The sequence below is a fragment of the Ammospiza nelsoni genome, chromosome 5 (genome assembly GCF_027579445.1).
Source record: "Ammospiza nelsoni isolate bAmmNel1 chromosome 5, bAmmNel1.pri, whole genome shotgun sequence".
NCBI lineage: Eukaryota > Metazoa > Chordata > Aves > Passeriformes > Passerellidae > Ammospiza > Ammospiza nelsoni.
Genome location: NC_080637.1, coordinates 35347988 through 35367726, shown reverse-complemented (window position 1 = coordinate 35367726; position 19739 = coordinate 35347988). Strand labels below are relative to the sequence as shown.

Here is a 19739-nt window from a genome sequence, read left to right as displayed (position 1 = left end):
AACTAGGGATATGGAGGTAAAGAGAAGGCTTTCATTGCAACTCAGGGACCCATGATTAATACCGTGAATGATTTCTGGCAGATGGTTTGGCAAGAAGACAGCCCTGTCATTGTTATGATCACAAAGCTGAAAGAAAAAAATGAGGTATGACAACAGGCAAAATTGAGAAATTACTCCTGTGGCTGCATACTATAGAAGGGACTACAGAAAATACAGAAGGAAGCTAGCAGATAACTGGTTCTTAAATAATCTGTTAATAAGATATGCAAAAAATAATGAGGGTAGCCAAGTACATCAAGTGTAATAGCATAGCCATTGTAAGACATTATGTATTACAAAAAAGAATTCCATTTTCTAGATCCGTGCTATTGGGTTCCTTACTTTTTAAGAAACACCTCATTTATCTGTTAGTCACCTCTGTACTTTGTTTTTACGTTCTGGTATATAAAGACTAGATGGTTAATGTTGTGCTTAGCAGGTTTTTTTTTTGACATGGCTGAAGTTTGCACCTTGCTATAATGTCAGGGATTTAATCCATTCCCAATGTTACAAATCTTCTGGACCATCCCAGAACTACACTTTGGGCTCCCAGATGCCAACACCACAGAGGAACTTGGACAGAATTGAAATAATACTCTTTACCTTGGTATCAATTAGACTTGACAATTTTATTTTAGTGGCTAATGGCCAACTAACTGCCTGTTATGCATTCCATGACTTTTGCATCAATTCCAAACTATATCTTCAATATCTTTATTAAGTAATCATGTAAATTTTTGTCAGGCTTTCTTTGATAGTGCCAGTGCCCATATTTCTGACTACCAAAAATTACAAACAAAAATCACTCTCCCATGCAGAAGGCCAATAAAAAACCTGTTCTGGAGACTGAATGCTAAAGAAGTGGTTTACAGGGCTTGTGGGCAAGAGAGAGTCAGAAATAAAGGAGATGGACTTTCTTCTTGAGTCCAGACTTAGTAATGATTCCCAGATCCAGGTATGTGCCTCAATCACATCTCAGCACACAGCCAGGGCTGTATTTCCCCTGCTACACTCACACCCCTGCTATTCAAACTCAGGTGCATGATGGCAGAGCAACAGTTTATTCAGGCAAAGTTTCTAGTCTGAGTGATCAAGAACCAAGAGTCTGAGTGCATTCCCAGGGCTCAAACTCACTGCTCCATTTAAATATGAACTCAGTAGACATAGTCTTTTTTTGCCCTTGATTGTTGCTTCCCTCTTTCTCAGCATGAGTTTGGACTTCTAACATGAATTTAAAATCCAGGGGATTTTAAGAAACTGTATATGAAAAGTAGGTGGGTCCTGTAAAATGTCCCAAGACCTATTCCCAAACCAGGTGCCATTTTGCACTAGACTGTTCAAAGAGGTTCAGAATCCCACATTTAGGATTCGTCATGAAAGCATAGCAATTGACCAAGCTAATAGACCAAAAGAGTAAGTATTTCGCTGAGGAAATGCTGACTGTTTAAACACTCACATCTGACACTGTGTAAGAAGAATGACTTGAAAGAAGTGTCCAGTGGTTTTCATCATGTCAGGAAGCTCTGTGTTTACCTGAGTTACGCAGGCTCTAGGCACTGGTGTTTATAGGCATTGTTTTGCCTGGCAATGGTAATTTCCTCCACATAGAAAGGGTGAGGAATCTCAAGTTGTTCCCAGGCTATATAGAGAGACTGTGTTTGTGCAAGCTGTCCTGTCTAGAAACCTTAGGAGCTCTCCCACTGTCAGCAGGTTCCTCTTTATACCTTGCTTGCCATTGAAAAGAAAGCAAACTCTTATTGGCCTTGCTCAGCATATTATCTTCACTGCTAAAATATTTGCCCTCTATAGAGAAGGCAAAAGCAGATCTTATTTAGCATAGTAACACTTGGTATTTTTTCCTTTCTGGGGTCTGCTTTATTTCCATCATTTTCAGGGAGGTACATCTGCAGTATACAGACATACAAGTACCTTCATATCTGCAAGCATATTTATCCACTCTTCCACATTCACTCCTGAACAAATAAACCACCATACATGACTCTTGTGTATAGGCTGTATTCCTCAGTAGGTGTAACGCCACTCAGCCTTCATTTGAACTATGATGTAGTGTAATGTATGAAGTAATGTATAATAAAGGACCTCTCAAATGAGAGACACATGAAAAACCTTAATCTCAACAATAAATTAATTTATTTTGCATTAAAAAATTATTTGGGACATTAGTGTCCTAGTTCAAGATATTGATGTAACAAATTTGCATTAGTGATGGGAATTGTGTGAAATTATGATGTATAAAGGTTACTATAGGATTACTTCCATGTATCAGATGAAAAAATGGTTTAGACTTGCTGTGGTAAGTATGAGTTTTTGCAAGATTGATTAAGAAATGAGTACAGAGTGCTGAGAAGAATATTTCAGCTGTAGAAAGGAAACATGCAGAATTTGTAAAACCTGTCCCCAAAACTGCAGAATGTCTGAACAAATTGAAAATCTCCCTGTGCAAGGAGAGTCCAGAGCAAAGGAGCTTCTGCCTGAATAACTGGTGATAAACTTGGAAACTAGGCCATGATTTTGGAGTTATTATGAGGAAAAAGACATCTCATCTAGTGATTGAGGTACCCTTTGTGGTCACTGAAGAGCAGTACTCACCTCCAGAGGATGATCCATCCCATTTTGAAAGAATGAGATAAATCACTAAGTGAAGGTGACCATCTCTAATTCTGTACTAATATTCTAGGGCACAATCTTCCAAAGCTTTACACACAAGGCACATACAATTTTCATATATTACTGAGTTTAGTCAGAACAACTGAGCAGTGGAATTTAGATAAATATATGAGATGTAAGAATGTCACAGACAAATATATATATAAATTTCATAGAGAAATTTATAGACTTCTGTTGTATCAGCTGATTTTTGTCATTGACCTATGTACAACGTCAATAATAAGCATTTATTCTGCCTTCAAAAGTTACTAGCAACATTACCTGTTAAACAGGAAACATATTTTGGAAAGTGTAAGTAAAGAATCTTGTACAGCATTCTGCAAGAATAGAGAACTAATACTGCCTGATGCATCAAATTACTCTGATAATGCAAATCTTGTTAGTAATTAGATAATCTAGTAATTATCTAGGACAATCCTGTTAACTCACTGTTTAAGGCTCATGCTACATTTCATGTAACATTTTTTCCCAGTTGGTCTATATATGGTCCACATATATACAGCCAAGTAGATTTTGGAATTCAGATATCCTACCTTTTACAGACTTCACATAAACCTCCTTGAAGTCAACTTATTAGTTGAGTATTGGTACCATATACAGGTTTTCAAAAAACTTGGGAAGATTTGGTGCTAACTGTGAGGATTTCAGTATACGAAGGCAAATCCTGCAAGCCCCCTTAAAGTGTACCTCTCATGCTTGAGTTAGTAGTGACAGTAAATAGAGGGCAGGAGTAAAAGGGATTCTGGCATTGAAGCTTTGCTGTTATTGTTCCTTACTATTTTGTTATTGGTACCTTTAAGGTATAAATTTACAGGCATAGCTATATGGATAAATACCCCAGAAGCAGAGTTGAAGTTAAGCAACTGCACAAATATTTGAGATTTTTTAAACTAATTTTGTTCAGGGTCCAAGTCCAGAGAATGTAAAGGCACTAAACACCATGTCACCTGGGGCAGCCTCCCTCCATTTGGCAGAGCTGGGGACCAGGCTGCAGTAGGCACAGTGCTGCAAAGTTGAAAACGCTGACTGTGATAAATCACAGGTGCCAGCCCCAGACCATGGCATGGCCTCAGTTATGGAAATCCAGCTCAGGAGCAGTCCCATGAGGCTTGGCACCCAGTGGGCATGGCATAGGGCATGCCTGGAGACAGGAGAGGGAATGGAAGGAAACCCAAGCCTGCAGCCCTGTCACAGGGGGGAAGGACAAAGGCTGAAATCAATTAAAAGTCATGTGAGAGAATGTTTCTTGTATGAACTTCCTGTTTGTCAGGGAATGTTAAGTTGGGGGTGGGGAGGGGCCATGTTTGGTTGTTTCTGATAAATACTTTGTGCAGTGAGTTGTTACTGCTTGCACACATGAAGCTGGACACCAGACACTTCATCCACTATATCGGATATTTGAAAAGGTTTAAAATGTTCCTACCAGAGAAGAATTTTCTTTTATGTACAAGTAACAGCTAGAGGCAGTTTACTTTTTTTTATTAAGGTCCTGAGATTTTGTATATTCTTTTATGTATATATAATAATTTATCACTCCTACTACCATCTTTTTTCCCTTTTTTCAGTTAAGTTTCAAAAATATGTTCATTCCCCACTCCTTGGAAGTGCTTGCATCAGCTTACCCCACCTGTATTTTCAAGGCTATTTTTAAAGCAGCAACAAGCAGTATTTTTAAAGGATGCACAGCAACAGTGTTAAAAATAATCCATTGTATCTCACTAAATGTAGACAGACTGTTAAATGAAAGTTATTTTAATGAACAGCCACATTTCATTGTCCACCCAGCACAAGTTGCCAATTCCAGTTCTGGGAAAGAGTCAAGAAAAACACTCCTCTGGAGTGCCTGAAGGTTTTGTAGTGAGCATTGCATGCTCACATTTATCAAGAAGTCTCAGGAGTTTACTCAACTATTGTTGATTGTCAGGGCACAATTGTGTATTTAGACTTTTCTTTTTCCCATATTAGCACTGAAAACTACACTCCCAGGGAGGGGCATGAACTGCAGATCTGGCAGATGATAGTAACTCTATGTGTCACATGGGTAGACTGTGGAACTTGTGAACACTCTTTTTCATACAAATTTCTGAGTATTTTATTGCCATTCTTGATCTCTTCGGGGAGACAGCAAATTTAGGATGTTCGAGTAGTTCTGCAAAAGACAGGATTTGAACGAAGCCAGTCAGAAGCGCCAGCATTATTTCAGGAAATGTGGCTTTCACACACTTTACACTATTAAGGTAATGAGCATCTATTTTTAGAAAAGCATTTATACAACTGAGGTGATTCAGTTCAATCCACTGTTGGGGTATCAGGTAGCAACTTAAATATCACACCTGGTGGTAAAGCCTTGCATTCCACTGATTGTTTTTCTGGATAATTTTTAGCAGTATTTACTGAAAGTTATGCCTTGTGGCTATTAATTATATTAAAGGCATTGTTTCGTTTTGCTGCATAATGTAGGCTACTATCTATCTACATGTATACCAGTTGCTTCAGCAAGAGTTTATGAGGAAATACAAACAAGGTCTTTCTGGGATTCCTATAATTGTAGAACTGTTCTCTTGGGATTTGGGGCTTCTTTGTTTGTATGTTTTCTTATGTGGTTGGTTGTTTGGGTTTTTATACCTGTGTGTTGGATATTAAAATAGAAGGTTTCCTTTAAATGTTGGGGAGTCTTTTTATTTAATGAATGAGTTGGGCAGCATTATTTCAGAAAATGTGAAATATTCTCTTAAGGGAATAAGCATCCATTTCTAGAGAAGTATTTATACAACAGAGGTATTTGCTTTCATATAGCCTGTGGAGATACTCTAATTTAAATGAATAGTGAAGAATATAAGCAAACTATTGCAAGGAGAAAGTAAAATTATTTGCCTTGTAAGTACCATTTTTCATCTCCTTTTTAGTAGAAGTTTGTCAGATAAATTGCTGATATAGTGTAAAACTATTGATTCCTTAAGAATTCTGCATAAAATTTTGTGTAGCTCTAGCAAGACTGAAGAATTTTTTTAACACCAATTTCCAGTAAGTTATATAGTAAAACAACTCAGGATCTTCAAAATACTTTAACATACACATTAAGGCAAATTGAGTTTAGTAAGATCTAAAGACACATTTAAATGCTTTCTTGTATCAGGGCCCAGGAGAGTAAATAGGATAAAAGGTCTTGGGAGCAGAGGACAAAATCTGGATCTCTTGCTTAGAAGGAAATCCCATTTGGAAAGACAAAACTTCAAAAGTTGAATTTTAGAGTTTTCTAGGAAAAAAAACTCTTTAATTTTGAATGTGGAAAACAATTCCTATAACTGACTTCACTTAGCTTTTAAGAATAAAGACAGCTGTGCAAATTGTTCTGTGGAAGAGATCTATACTGTAAAACTCAAATCCTGAAAACCAGGCCTATGTCATTTAGTAAAATCTCTACAAAATCTTATTGAGGAGTACTCCTGACATGAATAACACTTCAGTTGAATTAATCTGAATTTTGCAGAAAAACACATTCTGTGTAAAAATTAGATATGAATATGGCTCCAGGATTCATTTTGTTGATGATACTGATGCTTGCTTTCCAGAAATGTGTGCTTTATTGGCCAGAAAAAAGAGGAATCTATGGGAAGGTTGAAGTTCTTGTTAACAGTGTGCAAGAATGTAAAAACTACACTGTCCGTCAGCTTACAATAAAGGTAATTATCTGCATCTGAGAAACCTCAATCACAATGCTCTCTTTTTTTTATTGTTAAATGAAGTTAGAGTGTTGGCTTTTTTAAAGCGTATAAAGTTTTGCAGGAGGAGCTATGAAGCTGCAAGGTAGGGTTGAGGCCAAAGTACTGGAATACTTATTGTATTGCCACTTTGTATGACTCTGGCAATAAAAAAGGCTTCAAAAAAGAGTGCAAGTTTCATTTTCTTGAACTGCATTTGTTTTGAGGCCCTTTTAGCATTGCCAAGGCAAAGTAAAAGGATTTTAGTTAATGACAAAACTAGCATAGCATCGTTCTGAAGAAAGATATACTGCTCATGTTGTGTGCTGAGTGCGACTACAACCTATCTGAGAAGCTAAAAAGAAGTATATAAAGAAATCTTCAAGCTTTCCTGGTTCTCACTAAACATAAATTGTGGAAAATAAGACAGATGCTCCTCTTCTGAGTTAACTCCCCTATTACACTCTCATGCTATCAGATTGACCTGCTGCTCCTGATAGAGCATTACAATAAATAATGTATTGGGAAAATTTGTGTAGTGTTTCAGCTCCAGCATTGAGAAATGAGGAGACATTATATCATGCAGTACTAATTGCCCTAGCCCATATTTAACCCCCTTATAATAAGTGGTAGCAGACTCTTTTGGAGAGAATAACTGAACAAACTGGGATGTCTTGTTAATCTAGAAGGGCAGTTCTTCTACATCTTTAACTTCAATACTCTTGTAATTTTAGTATCAGAACATTATAATGACCTTTAAAGATAGAAAAACATGATAATTTAGACATTCAGAAGCCCACATCAAGCTATTCTCTCTAGATGTTGTTGCTGATATAACACAGACATCTGATAATTCTCAATTGACAATATACTCATGAAGTCAGTAGCCAGATGAACAGAACTTACACAGCTGGAAAAGTCGGTAGTCATAAAACAGAATTAACACAGCTGGAAAAACAGCCAAGTTTTCAGGTGCACAAACCCTTCTTATAATTGTGTGTCTGGAAGCACATCAGTTACATCTTCCAAGTCTAATATAAAAAATTGTTTAATCTCTCTTAACATTTTTACTGCCTTTTTACCATAACAGTGTAAGAAATAAAAAGAATACAGTTGTTCATATAAAGTCTTGGTGTTCTTTGCAGCAAGGGAGTCAGTCCCGCAGTGTGAAGCACTACTGGTACACGTCCTGGCCAGACCACAAAACCCCCGACAGCGCCCAGCCTCTGCTGCAGCTCATGCTGGACGTGGAACAGGACAGGCTGGAATCCCTGGACAGAGGGCCTGTCGTTGTGCACTGCAGGTAATTGGCCAGCCCTTCTCTTTAGGGACTGCCTAAAGCAAGGCTGCAGCAAATTGCAGCAAATAGCCCTCCTAAAGAATGTGTTTGGGGAAAAACAAAATTCCCCAGTTCCTCTTCATGTTAATTGACTTTTTTAGTGACCAGTAGGCAAAGCATATTGCAAAGCAAGTCACTTTTGAGGAGCAAGAATCAGGTACAAATTTGGAGACCAAAACACATCAGTACTGCAATTTGTGAGCATTTTCACAAAAGCAGTTGGTTGGATATTCAAGAGCAAAGTGCTATTCAGTACTCAAGAATAGAGCTTTACTCACACAAATTATAATGCACCAGAGGATGACCTTCTAATAATTCGAGTTTAATTCTATTTTATTGCTTTATATTGATTCATTACCCCATGTTGCAATTTAAATAATAGGAAGTAGCACTGGATTTGTTATATTAGTGGAAAGAAGTAGATGAAGCAAAACAGAAAATAAAAAGAAAATCTGTTTTCTTACTTGGTTTGTCTCAAAACAGTGATGACACATCTCTTACAGTCAGGATAATACTTCTTTCTTTTTCCTAGAAGTACATTAAATCAGGACTTTTCATCTTCAACAACTTTCCGGTTCCATATTTAGGAGATTTAGAGAAATGGAAGACACATTTGAACCGCCCATATTTTTTAAAAACTAGAATGTGGTGAATAAGCAACTTTCCCAAATTTTATGCAGCTGTATTTATCAGGGATTGTAGTTTCCCTAAAAATGCAGAAATCTGTGGATAGCTGTTGAGATTGCTCTTTTTCTAGTACAGATCTTCAGTAATGAAGGTCTTCAGAAGAATGGGATGTTTGTTTGAGATGAGTGATATGACAGTAAAGTCTGTAAGCATGGGCAGCAATTTATTCATGATCAAAGAGAGATATCATCTCAATTGTGATTAAGATATCATCCCAGTTGTGATTAAAATTCATGGTTCTTCAGTCACAACTCAGCTATCTATATGTTCACTGTGGTCTACAAATCTCACACTCCATTTTCCAGTCAGATAGTTTCCTTCCTTTTTTGTCTGAGTGAAGACATGGACCCAAAATTAGTTTTTAATATTTTCCGCCAATTTTCCTGCCATTTAGCATGAAAGCCATGAGTTGCACTGCATTCTACATTACTTAAGCAAGAAACAGAGTGGGGCAGAGATTCTCAAAATTGTTGAGGCCTCAGGGATTAAAAAAAATGCCCAAGTGGCTGTTTCCCAGCAGGCATCAAGAAAACCTGGGGAGCTATGGCACCAAGTCCTTCACCATCCTGCAGAATCACAGGAGAGAGAGTTAACTTCATCAGCATGGGTCTAGGTCCTTTTTGCCTCCATGGTTAGAGGTATGGTTAGCAGCACCCCTGTATACTTTGAGGACTTTAAACATAAAGCCCTACTGAATTTTGGTTTTAGGTTGGTTTCTCCTCCTTTTCAGTACATATCTCCATCATTTGCTTGGACTGGGCCTGAGAATACTCAGATTTTGTAGTGCTAATGAAACTTGGTTTTCTTACCATACACTTGTATGCAATGTGAAAAAATGTAAGCCTCACAATACCCACAACTGGACTGCAGGAACAGTGCACACTTTCATTTCTCTCTATGAAAGTGAGCTGAGAAGCCATCCTTGCTGGACATGCACCCAGGAACTGTGGGTCGTAGCAATTCCAAGTTTCTTTTTTTTTTTTTCTATTTTCATAGCTATTTAGTGTTTTTCATGTAGTTCCTGGATCTGTGAACTTCATTCTCCTTTTAAATTTTGCCTTTTTTTCAGTGCTGGTATAGGGAGAACTGGATGTTTTATTGCCACAGCCATTGGTTGTCAGCAGTTAAAGGAAGAGGGAGTTGTAGATGCATTGAGCATTGTCTGCCAGCTACGAATGGATCGGTGAGTTCCAGAAGAACCACAAATCAGTCAATGATTCTGAAATAGTTACCAAAATGATTTGGTAATGATCAGTAATTATTCTATAATGGTTCTGAAAACATTTTCACAGTTGAATGTTACTGGCTGCCATTGCTTTTGCTGACTTTCACAACCACATGAACTGAATAATCAAGGTAACATATGTATTTAGGTCCTGAATAAGGAATCATATTGTCTTCTGGGTGAAACTTCCATTGAATGAAATGACAACCCTGTAGTTGCTGGGCACTTGCCACTTCTCTTTTCCCCCACTAAAATTTTCTGCTTGCTGTCTGCATCATCCCATTGGGACATAAGAGAGGTGACACAATCTGGAGACAAGGGATTTTCTTTGAGCCTGGGTTGACAAAGAAATGCAGGCTCACTGAATGTGTAGCTTCTATGAGCAGTGGAGAAGGACAAATCTGGTGTTGTTGCTATTTCATCAGCTGTGCTGGGGGTCCTTTTAAATTGAGTTGGCAAATTTTCTCAGCCTAAGAAAATACCAAGGCATTTGTTCCAGACTTTTCTGAAGTCAGATCAATTCCCTGACTGAATTCACAGCTTGGGAGCAGGAACAGTGTAAGCCAGCATTGTTGCAGAGTGCTTTGTTTTGTGAAACCATGGCTGAAGAGGGATTTGTGTTTTGAAGGAGGATGTGGGTATTGTGCACAGTGGAAACTGTTGGTTGGATTGTACTTTTCTTTCTTCTTCTGCTTGGAGAAACAGGATTTTGTATAAAGTAAATAAACAGAACTGTACCAAGAATAGAGGAGTCTCCTCTTCTGCAGTAGGTACAGTTCATATAATCTCCTTGCAAGTATCTTAACTGCTTCTGACATGTGTGTCTTCTTTAAATGAAAAAATACATAGGGTGCAAATGCTGAAAAATAGTTTAGGTCAAAGGGTTAATACAGAATTTTTCATGTTGTGAAGAGCTCTGAAAGGTACTGGAACCATGAAGTGCAGAAGGACCAGAATCCATATAGTTGACTGTATTTATGGATTATCTCCTCTGCCTTCCCCTCCCATATGGCTTCATCATACTAGACATTGTAAAATGAGCTTTACAGGGCAACATGAACTGCTCAGAGTGTAAAATTCTCCAAGGGGAGTTATTGGCCTAAAAATCTCAGCAACAAAATAAGAAGGAATAGCTGAGAGAAAAATGCTTACTCTGTTTTAAATTACCAACTGCAAATTTCCAAACCTCTTTTCTGAATATCTGTCTGTCTTATTGAGAAAGGTTTGAAGAGTTCTTCCCCATTTTAGTATTTCTATTAGGAAAAAATCTTTTTCTTATTGCTTTTACAATCCATTATAGAGAAGTGAAAGCAAACTCTGGTCTCAGCTGCCTCTTTTAATATCTCTATTTCAGACATAAAAAAACAACCCAGATTTTCAGCATTATTAACTGACAACACAATTTTATTGAGTGGATCTGCCTAATAAACTTTCTTTTACATATTAGTATCCTAGATAAACTTGGAAAGAGAATGGAAATCTGACCCAAATATAACATTCATAACAGCAATTTCCATGACACAAAGCTTGTTATAAGAATTGTTAAATATTGTGATTTGTACATTTCTGTATTTTTTCAAGTTTCAGGCTGTATAGACTATAGAGATCTTGCTTCATATTTGCAGGCATTGCCTGAGACAAAGAGTATGTTTCTGTTTTAATTTTTAAAGACATTTTTCTGGATAAAACTCAGTAACCAAAACCTGTCTTTTCTTTTCTTGTTGTTTTTTTTTTTCCCAATTGGCCATATTGCAGAATGGATCTCACTGACCAGGCAGTCAGTTTATAGTCATGATTATTAAGGCAAAGCTTAGCAGCCCCTAAGACTACAGTAGCCACTGCCTGCCCTATCAGATCATGGGTCAATAAAGTGGCCAAGAGTCACTGTTACATGGACAAAGCTCAATGAGACTGGCCTCCCCTGCTGTCACAGTCCTGACATGGTGGTCATTGGCAGGGGATGTGTGAGAGAGGGTCATTACATGTGTCATGAAGCTGGCAAAATGAACTTATAACCCACTAGACCTGGCTGCAAGAGCTGGCTGTGGCCGTCGTGGCGTTGCACTGCCAGCATGGCCAATGTTAGCAGTGGGTACAGTCATGAGCAGAGCAGGATCAGTGCTGAGGCTGTCTTCCTCATTTATGCTGGCCAGCAGTTTTTTCTTCATGCATCACATTGCACTAAAAAAAAAAAACCAAAAAAACCCACCAAAACCAAAAAGAGATTAGGATGGTTTTATTTGACCACCTGGGATCCAGGAACCTGGCTAGGAGGTACACTGAGTATTTTATCCCTGATATCCTATCTCCACTGAGTTCCTGGCCACTCAGAGCTGTATCTTCCAAACACAAGTTACTACTGGAATGAACACACTCAAGGATATCAACTCTCATGTGGAGTTTTTATCGCATGGGTCCATGACCACATTTCTACCAAAGTGAATCTAGCAATAGGAAAAAGAAAAGAGCTGACTTGAGAGACTCACAACTAATGTTGTAGTGACTTACCAATGCATTCCTATTGCCCAGCATGTTCAATAAAAACCAAACAAGCACCCAGACAAATTGCATATGGTGGCAAAAAGTTATGCTGGAAAATAGTTTAATTAATACACCATGTAACTCTCCCTGGAAACAGAGTTTTAAATAAGTACTCCAGCAGGGATTGAGACAGGACAGAGCTGAGCTGCTCCTAGGTAGGGTAGGTCCAGGTACCACTTCCTTCTTAGCTGTTTAGTGTAAGTTAAGGGGTAAATGGATCTGACAGTAATATGAGAAAATGGACAATCCATTAAAAATATTGGCCCAGGATGTAAATACAGCCATGGTCTGTGTGAATTTGTAAAAAGACAGACCCACAGGTCTGCTCAGCTTGCTTTTTTTTCCCAGTTCATTTTTTATATTTTGCAACAGAAACAGGAAATGTTTGATGTGAGGCATCTTCAAGACTTACTGTGACATCGAGAAACTTTGCACATTCTTAACCTTAAAGGCACATTCTTGGAATGACATCCGATAACTTTGCTCTTGGCTCCTCAGACAGGATGAAAAGAGTTTCCAGTGTGCGTCAATTCATTGTTTAAGTGTTTTGACTAATGGCCTCAGGTTAAAAAAAAATAATCCCAAACCCTGCATCACATTAATTCTGGAGCAGACTGCATGCAGCTGCACTAGCAGCAAGCCAGAGGGCAGGGTAAAGGACTTTTTATGCACTCATTGCTACCCGAGCAAAGATGGTCACAATCCCTGAGCCCTCAGGATACCAGGGTCTGTTTCTTCCAAGCAACAGCCCAAAGAGTCTCAGAGGCAGAGAGCCCAGCAGCTCACAGAGTAGCTGGCAGTACAGGCTAGCAAATAGACAGAGGGTGCACACCCACAGGTGCTGTAGTTGTGGCCACATCCCTTCTGAACACTAGGGACACAGGAGAGGAAACCTCCCTCCTTGAGCAAATTTCCTCCTGAAACGCTCATCTACACAGACATTTCCACAAACCAATGTCTTGGGATCACAGATAATTCCCTGCTATTAAATGTGAGCCTTGCATGAGAATGAAGGTAAGAAGGACTTGGGATATTGATAGATGAAAAATTGACCAGGAGCTGGCAGTGTGCACTTAGAGCCCAGAAAAGCAAGTGTATCTTGGGCTGCATCTAAAGCAGCGTGACCAGCAGGTCCAGGGAGGGGATTCTGCCCCTCTGCTCTGCTCTGGTGAGACCCCACCTGGAGAGCTGCATCCAGCTCTGGGCTCCCCAGGGACAAAAAAGGCATGGGCCTGCTACAGTGGATCCAGAGAAGGGACATGAAAATGGTCAGAGGGACAGAACACCTCTCCTATGAAGAAAGTCTGAGAGAGGTGGGGCTGTTCATCCTTGAGAAGGATCTGGGGACATGTTTTTGCTGCATTTCAATATGAAAGGGGGCTTATAAGAAAGACAGAGAAAGCTTTTCTACCAGGGTCTGTAATAATAGGACAAGAGATAATGACTTTAAACTTAGAGAGAGTAAATTCAGATCAGATATTAGGAAGAAATTCTTTACCTTCCCATCCCTAGAAGTGTTTAAAGCCAGGTTGGATAGGGCTCTGAGCAACCTCATCTTATGGGAAGATACCCCTGCCCATGGCAGGGGGTTTGGAAGTAGGTACTCTTTAAGGTCCCTACCAATCCAAACCATTTTGTGGTACTGTGGCTCAATAAATCCTGTGTATAATGGCACTGACAAGGCTAAGTAGTCTAAACTTCTGAGTAAGACTCCTATGCCCTTCAGCTGGCAGAGATATGGACTGTTGGCCCATACAAGGTTCAGAAGCATCATAACCCCTGAAGTGTGCCTGCTAACACAGGGCAGACACCGTGGTGCTGAGCTCAGCCCCCACAGTCTTACACACGCTTTCCTGGGGTTTTTTAGCACTGAAGAGGAAGGAGCGAGGATCACAACCACAAGCAGCCTAGTGTAACCAAAATTGTTTTAAACTGCCCTTTCTGCTAAGTCCTTCTCCCTGGATGTGTTCCCTTCCCCCACCCCTTGCACACAGCAGATCTAACCTGGGAAGTGCACTCCCTTAGAGAACATCTTGGGGGAACATTGATGAGGAAGGCAGGGAGGGAAGCTGTTTGGGAAGGGGCTGAGTGGGCAGAGCAGGATGCAGCAGCAAGGAGGAAGGAAGGAGACTAGGCAGCACAGAGGACCAGAGCAAAGCCCTCCCATCACCTTTAGTATCTCGCTGCATCTCCAGGCAGGGGACAAGCACAGAGGAAAGCAGCTGAAGGCAAAAGGCAGCCAAGAGTTATGAATTTGTGGATGTCTTTGTTGGCAAAACTACGAGTGCTTCATTTTGGGCTGGATATGACCATTTAATAGCCTGTGATTTTCTTCCTAGGAATAGCATATCATAAATAGCCATGTGGCTCACCAAAAGGTGTTCTATATTTGCCTGATCTCATTGGAGGAACACAGACTGCTGCTCACTTGCTTAAAGAAGTACATACTATTTTAATTATGATTTTCCTGCCATAGCCATTTAGCCATCCAGAAGCACTGAAGAAAATAAAAGGACCTTGTGGTTGTAGATAACATTCTCTAATACTGAAGGACAATACTAGTTGTGGAAGTTTTACCATTTTTCAAATAGTTTGGTATATCAGTACTACATTTGTTGTTAGGGATCTCATGAGATTTTCAGACCTGCTCCTGCAAGATATCTGGTTCCAACAGTGCTCTGGATCCAAATACCTCTCAAATTTAAATGTTTCAATGAACTGAAGCCAGATGTGACACACATCTTAATGTCTTCATTCTCACTAAGGTCATTTGGTCTTTCATCATCCCAAAGGTAACTAGCTGCTCCATGGTGCACTGAGGATGAACCAAGGGCTTGTTTCTAGAAGCAGAGTAGATAGCTTTGAATACTCTGGCAGATGAGATAATGGAAGTGGTATAAAGTAAACTTGAGGCCTTGCTCCATGAGAAGGGAGACCCTGAGTGAGTACCTCAGTGTTGACAGAAAGAGTTTCACTTTCATTTCAGAGCTAAATGGTAACACTTCTATCCCACCTACCTCCTGTAGGACATCTCCTTCCTATCGCACAGTAACCAGCACTGGAGATGTGGGACTTGATCCTCATACTTAGACCTGAAGAATTAATTGTTACTTGGTGAATGTATAAGAAGTAAGCATTTAATCCAAGCTGGCTGCAACTAGTTCTTTTTATGGTTAAGTTCAACTCTTTTGCATTGTTGGTGGTGAAATGATTCACCGCTGTAAAATTTTGTAGGTGGTGGCTGTTCGGACAGGATGCATTGTAGGCGTTAGAAAGAGGACAGGAAGAGCTGTTCTCTGCACAGGCCATCTGCAGGTCACAGAAGGTTACATTTTTAGTGAAGGGCAAAAATGAAAGGCCAGATTCTGTATACTTCCTTGCTCCATCAGTGGTAATGCTGCATCCATGTATCTGTCCTTCCTTGCCCAAGTGTTTGAGCGAAATTCTCTTTGAATATACTGAATTTGAAATGTAGGTTTTAACACTGTAGATTCCACATGTTTTCTTCTCTAATTCTTACTGGGAATTCTGCATGTTGGGCATGTGCTGGATGCCATAAGCTGTGAAGAAAGTAATTCTGCTCTGACAAGTATCTCCCACTTAGTCAAGCAAATTTTAAATCAAAAACTGAGAAAAGGGCTTGTGGGGGTCATGGGGCTGGCAGGAGCTGGAGGGTGTTGCATTCTTAAGAAATAAGATTCCAGTGCAGTTTGTTTCCTTTCCAGGGGTGGAATGGTTCAGACCAGCGAGCAGTATGAATTTGTGCACCATGCACTGAGTCTGTATGAAAGCAGACTTTCTGCAGAAGCTGTCCAGTGAAGCCGAAGAGGGTAAAACCAAATGTCAATCTCTTGAGGTAATTTGTTTCATTACCTACCAGCAGCTTCGTCAAGAAGTTTACTGCAGTGGGAAAGATGGCTTTGAGGCCAACTTCTGATAGGATTATGGATGGTTTGGCAAAAGCACACAGAGATTGCTGGACCCTCACTATGTATGAATGTATTGCGAGCTTCCCAAAAATGATTTATAAAGAAGGTACTGTACTGAAATTACACATGGATTCTGTGTATGTATCTAAAGGTGGGTTTAATTCTGTAATGCTGGTATCTGCCATATGGAATGTATGTATGTACTACTGCTGCAGTCAGATGGACATTGGGACTTCTACAGAAGAAATGTTTAACAAGTGTATAAAAGCTTTGACGTTTGCAAACTGTCTTGTGAATGGACTGTCAACTGTACTGTAAAGTGCTATTACTGATTATGTGGTGAGCTTGTTTCTTGGCCACATAATATTCTTGCTGCTAAAATTGCAAGTGTTCAACTATGGATTAAAAAAAGGAGATAATAAAAAAATTTTAAAATCTTGTTTTTGAAAATATTCAAAAGCAGTTAATATTTTATATGGAAATATATGTTCTTCATCCTATTAACTATTAAATGTGTACTTACTGTAGGTCTTACAGAGCAGTTGCAGAGCACAATGTCTGTTATTCAGTGTGTATGTATTTACCCTAAACTGTTGATTGTCTTAGAACATGCTTCTGCTACAGACCTGAATCCAGTGTATTTGTAAATTGTGTAAGTAATTTTACTTTTAAAAGAAACTTTGTAGCATATATTAAATGGTAAGGATTTTAAATATTTGTCTGTCTTTTATTGACACAGAAATTTTTTGCATATGTTGTTTATCTGCTCTATTTCTTTCAGTAAGAGATAGATGCCTTTAGTGATACGGACTCTTCCATGACAGGTTATACAAGAAAGAAAATGCTGCTATGACTGTTTCCTTTATTGCTCAGTAAAAGTTTGTTTTTAAGAGATATGCGAAGTTGGCATTATGGCTTACAGCACTGGGAGGTCTGTTTACAGGGTGTAATGAGTTTTTAATGCAGTGATGTTGACTTTGCTTCATACTGCTAATAAATTACCCTTAATATAAAATATCAACTGAAGTCTCTGTTCTTGCTTAGAGTAGTTAATGCACACACACTCTTGTACCCCTACAAACAGGCTCAGTCCAGCACAATTTGGACAGCCTCCACCATGGCTTCAGACCACTTGGAAACCAATCCAGAGGGCACAGGCAATCCCCAGCTGACATGGAGCAAGGTGCATCACCTGATGGAAAGGCAAACCCAGCATCACTTGATTCCTCAGGGGGAGTTTCTGTAAGACCTGGTACAGATGCCAGAGCTTTGCCTCCTCCTCTTCCCCTTCCTCCCCACCCTCCACTTGGCTTTTAGAACTTGTGGAGTTAGAAATATATTGAGATCTTGCTTGATTGTGTATAGTTACAAAAAATACATGTTTTTCCTTGAATAATATAGAACATACTTAGTCAGCACCATCCAGGTGACCTGTAGATTTGTAATAGTTCACATGCAACAAATTACACAAAAGTACGATCCCCTTTCTTTTAGTCTAAAGATATTCAATAAAATCTCTTTTAATTTCCCAGGTGCTTGAAAACTTCTCTTTTGCTTGTATTTTTCCAAAATAAACTAACTAGTAAACTGAAGAATCATATGAAAAGGACAAAGTACTGTAAAACCCCCCAAAACAATTGAATAGAAGGAAGTGCTCGTCACTGACTTTTTCCCCCGTGAAGGCACATTTCCTTCCTAGCCTTCGCTTCACTTATCTGAGGTGGGTTTTTTTAAGAGAAGCATGGGGAGTTGCTAGAGGGAAAATGGATTCTGTATTTCACGTCCTGGTTTCTACCTGTCTTGCCTTGACATTCTCAGGTAAGTGTCTCTCCCCTCTTCCCCTCTGCTGAATTGCTCTTTCTGCCACTGAGCAGAGCCCTCCGGCACAGCCGGTGACTTAAAAAAACCGAGTCACCTCTTCTCTGGGCTTCATACCAGAGGAATGAGGGCAGGGCCAACACAGCCCATTCTGTTTAGATTCCTTTCCAAAGGAAAATAAACTGCCTTCTTTGCTGGAAATACATCTTCTTTTTTTTAAGAAGATCTTCTGATAGACAATCCAGGAGCTGAGTTTTTGGGACAAATGCTTCAGACAGGAGATGCCTGTCTTTTATTCATACTTCATGAAACTTCAGAGACAAGAACTTTCTATAATGCTTAGTTAGAAAATTCCCAGGTCTGTAAAAACAGGGGAATGACAATATCAATTGAGGGAAATAAATACACATTTGGTTTAGCACTTGGTAACTAATGGGGCTGGAAATGTTTGAGCAACTGAGATTAAAAACAAAGAACAACCTAAACATGATATGGCAGGGAGGCTGCATTTGAAATAACCAGTTCTGTGTTCTGTAACAAGTATGCATTTTGCATTGGTAGCTTTGTGGGGTTTTGATTAATGTACTGTAATTTTCTTCATTTGAGTAGCTGGTGTTGATCTTTAAGTGTGGTGACACAGAGAGCTAATCTTACGTGAATTGGAATGGTCACAAAGCTAACAACTAGAGACTTTGGAATAAATCCAGTAAAACAGATGTGCTTCCTACCAGTAAAGAACCTCCATTCCTGTAACACAGGCATTGAGAGATTCATCAATTTATGAATATCCTCCTACGTTTCCCTCAGAAACATTATGAATTTTACTAAAACAACTTTTAGGCAGTAAATTATATTTTTAAAAGTCTGTGTTGTAAAACTGAAACAGAGACTGAGAATTCATGTGGACATGTTTGCTTTCCAGCAGGGGAAATGAGGGACTGGTGTTTGAATTTAATAGTTCTTGGATTTTTTTTATATCCAGTTTAATTTTTTCTTATTTTTATGTATAATGAAGCTCAAGATAACCTTGCCACAATAGCTTGGGGTTTTGCATTTTCATTATTTATGTTACCAGCACATGCATCACGTGGGTGTTGTGTTTGGAGGGTTTTTTTAAAATAGGTTCAATGTATGGAAGTTTCATGAAAAGTTCAACGCACAGAAAGTGGGAAGAGAAATTTATTTGCTGATGTATTTTAAATCATTGATAATTTGCTTTTTGTCAAGTAAATGTGTAATCAATCATGTTTTTCTGGAATTTTCCTTTTCCAGAAGGGTTTCTGATTATCCATGTCCAGAAACAGCAGTGTCTTTCAGAAAAGAGAGGAGTCATTATGGAAAAGTGCAATATGACTGACCTGAACCAGAAGTGGCAGTGGATGGCAGATGACAGGCTCCTCCATGTGAAGTCTGCCCAGTGCCTGAGCATCTCCACACGCTCTGCTCTGTCGTCTCGCAGCATCACCGTCGATTGTCCCCAGGCAGTCAGGTGGAATTGCCATGAGGATGGGCTCCTGAAGGTGGCCAACAGCTCCCTTTTCCTCACAAAACAAGGTCAGAAGGTCATGGCCAAGCGGAGTAAAAAATACCTTCATACATGGATGCAGCTAAAAGCCAGCGAGACGGGAAAACCTGTTTATGGAAATCTGTGCTCAAAGCAAGGTGAGTTATTCCTTCAAGAAAATATCCTGGGAGTTTTGGTAACAAAAATGTCTCTGTTATGCTAAGTCAAATGTGAAAAATTATGATATTTTATTCATACAGAAGAATGT

General features: G+C 39.3%; 2 protein-coding genes across 4 annotated transcripts in view; both read left to right on the top strand.

The window, feature by feature from the left end:
- Positions 1 to 17164, top strand: part of PTPRR (protein tyrosine phosphatase receptor type R) — a 139401-nt gene extending 122237 nt beyond the window's left edge. The window contains exons 10-14 of the mRNA XM_059473220.1: positions 7 to 144; positions 6300 to 6410; positions 7574 to 7731; positions 9524 to 9637; positions 15946 to 17164. Of these exons, the coding sequence (XP_059329203.1) occupies positions 7 to 144; positions 6300 to 6410; positions 7574 to 7731; positions 9524 to 9637; positions 15946 to 16039 (615 nt within the window). The 3' untranslated portion in view covers positions 16040 to 17164. The remainder of the gene's footprint in view (positions 1 to 6; positions 145 to 6299; positions 6411 to 7573; positions 7732 to 9523; positions 9638 to 15945) is intronic.
- A 718-nt stretch (positions 17165 to 17882) lies between these two features.
- Positions 17883 to 19739, top strand: part of PTPRB (protein tyrosine phosphatase receptor type B) — a 62717-nt gene continuing 60860 nt past the window's right edge. For all 3 annotated transcript variants that reach the window (XM_059472814.1, XM_059472812.1, XM_059472813.1), the window contains exons 1-2: positions 17883 to 17967; positions 19240 to 19629. In XM_059472814.1, coding sequence (XP_059328797.1) covers positions 17913 to 17967; positions 19240 to 19629 — 445 coding nt within the window. In that variant the 5' untranslated portion in view covers positions 17883 to 17912. The remainder of the gene's footprint in view (positions 17968 to 19239; positions 19630 to 19739) is intronic.